The 2,580-nt window shown below is 41.2% G+C and overlaps 1 protein-coding gene across 3 annotated transcripts in view; it reads left to right on the forward strand.

Moving 5' to 3' along the window:
* wdr7 (WD repeat domain 7) overlaps positions 1-2,580 on the forward strand; it is a 106,410-nt gene that overhangs the window by 68,356 nt on the left and 35,474 nt on the right. For all 3 annotated transcript variants that reach the window (XM_005725500.1, XM_005725502.1, XM_005725501.1), the window contains one exon: positions 482-709. In XM_005725500.1, the coding sequence (XP_005725557.1) occupies positions 482-709 (228 nt within the window). The remainder of the gene's footprint in view (positions 1-481; positions 710-2,580) is intronic.

Genomic DNA, 2,580 nt, shown 5'->3' on the forward strand with positions numbered 1-2,580 from the left:
TCAAACTAAGATTCAGACTTGTTAATTCCAATTTCAAACACAGAAAGTTTAACAATACCTCAACCAGATGATCGTAATTTTCTGGAGTTTTCTGGAAGGGCCTTAACCCTGTTGTGTTTTTAAATAGTCACCAGGGGGCGATACCTGTAGTTGCGGTAAACCCGGGGTTTATAGGAACCAGTCCTCAGTCCTGACCTCCTGTTGACTTGTTGGATTCAGTCACTTATTTCGGTCATACTGAATAAATTATTTCCGAGTTGAAAACACCTGTGGTGGCAAGCTTTACAGCGGAACCTCTATATTTTGTAGCTGTTTACCATCACAAGGGGGCAGTGTTAAAAAAATTCTCATGCTAGTTTTTAGATTTTTGACTATATGTTTGTACTTCTTTCTCTAAACATGGAGTTTGTATGTTGATCTCTTTTCTGTTTAGGCAATATTTCAAACAATCCAACAATATTCTCTCCGTCTCTCTCTTAAGGTTGTCTGTCTAACCTCCCGCCAAATGCGAAGAAGATCTCCAACTCTTACGAGGAGCGCCGTAAACAGGCCACTGCCATCGTCCTTCTGGGAGTCATTGGGGCTGAATTTGGCGCAGAGATCGAACCCCCGAAGGGCTCGGCCCGGGCTCGAGCTGGTGGACAGGCACCCGAAGGTTTTGGACTGACCAGCGGAGGATCATCCAACTACTCCCTGGCCAGACACACCTGTAAGTCCAGAAACTGCAAACACACTCATGATAACACATTTACCGAATTTCCCAGAGGAACCCACCCGAGGGATTAATAAAGTTTTATCTAATCTAATCTAATTTATTTGGTTAAATTTGCAGCCCAAAATTCTTCAAATGGACCACCAAGATGTGCACATTTTGTTTAGTTTGATAGGTTAAGAGAAATCTTAAAAACCTTTGGATGGATATGGCTGTGGTGCTTATAGGTTTTACATTTTTATGTTTGTGTAAATTCTGCAGAAAATCTCTAGTCCTGGCAGGTTTCACCATAGCAGGTGTGTTGTGTCCTACTGCTTTATGATAATAACCTGTAGAGACTCTCAGGACTGTGTTTTCAGCTTTCAGAAGCCTGTAACGGTTTCTTTCTTTTTTTTTTTTCTTTTTTCTTTTTTTTTTGCCCATTTCTGCGCTACTGAATTTACTTGCTCAGCGATAGAGTTTTGGTTGCTGCTGTGTTGGGTTTTTGGAGCCAGAAGTGACTGTATAGTACAGTACCTACTAATTAATAAGTGACAAACAAATAAAAATAAACTTTCTTGATTGTGCCACATACAAGCCCATAGTTATTGTCAGGTAATTCCACTAAAATGCTCCAAAAGCCACCAATAGCACAGTTTTATTATTATTTTATGAGGTTTAATTGGTTCCCAACTTAAACCCAATCAAATTTTAAAAGCATCTAGCCAACTAAACTGAAGTAAAAAAACATCCTAAAGACACCCTGTAAACATCCACAACTCCCCAACTGACATAGTAGAAACTTCAGTGCAGGATTAGAGGTGAGTAGAGATGGGATTGATTTTCACCTGCCAAGCTTGACACCTTAAGGAGCTTGGTGCTGACTTCCACACACACTCGGCGAGCCCGGCCCTGTGCCACGCTGTGCCTGCAGCGCTGGACCTTGGTGGGCATCAAACCTGCACTAAGTAGAGGTGCTCTTCCGTCCCACTGCTCCCGTGCTCTGATTGGCTGCCTCTGGGGGAGGGGAGGGGGACATCCGCCGGGTGACACAGCCTGCGCTCTCGCCGATAGGCTGTGGAGCGTGATGCTTCTTAGCTGGACCTGCACACAGCAGTCGGCTCACCTGTGTGGACACACACACGCACCAGAAACCTTAAATCCATGTCATGAGATAAAAACAACTCCAGATTTAATTGATTTCCTGGAGCCATACTTCACGACTGGAGACGCCGAAAAGCTATTAATTATAACTGCTTTTTAAAACAATCATCAGCATTGCATGTAAATATGAATATGAACACATTGAAACTACTCCTTAAGATTTATTCTAGTTTCAGCCATGCTTATATGGAAAATGAGTTAATTAACAACCCTGTGTGGCTAACGTTTGGTTTCTATTTTTCAGTCTTTTACAAAAATGCCCAAAACGGCGCTGATCAATTTTAAAGCCAATATGCTTTTTCTTTTTCTTTTTTTTTTTTTTCATTTAGCAGAAACCTCCAGAGTTGAAAAATCAAGTATTATGTTCTCTATTAGCAAAATTTCCCATGAAGTTAGATGTTGCGGACACAGGAAGTGGTCTGCTAGGCCTTAAAGGTCTTAAAGTTTCTATTTTGACTTGAAAGTGGTGAATTCAAGATCAGATCTAGTTGATACTAGTAGATTGTAATTAAATGGTGGAAGGGTGCGTGTGCACATATTCTCTTATATTGGGTCATCTTATGGTCATAATAATCTGGTTATGTATATCAAATCAAATCAAATCACTTTTATTGTCACATCACATGTGCAGGCACACTGGCACAGCACATGCGAGTGAAATTCTTGTGTGCGAGCCCCACAAGCAACAGAGATGTGCAAACACAACAACACAAACGAGCAAAATA

The sequence above is a fragment of the Pundamilia nyererei genome, unplaced genomic scaffold (genome assembly GCF_000239375.1).
Source record: "Pundamilia nyererei isolate P.nyererei 1_Seehausen unplaced genomic scaffold, PunNye1.0 scaffold00016, whole genome shotgun sequence".
NCBI classification, from domain to species: domain Eukaryota; kingdom Metazoa; phylum Chordata; class Actinopteri; order Cichliformes; family Cichlidae; genus Pundamilia; species Pundamilia nyererei.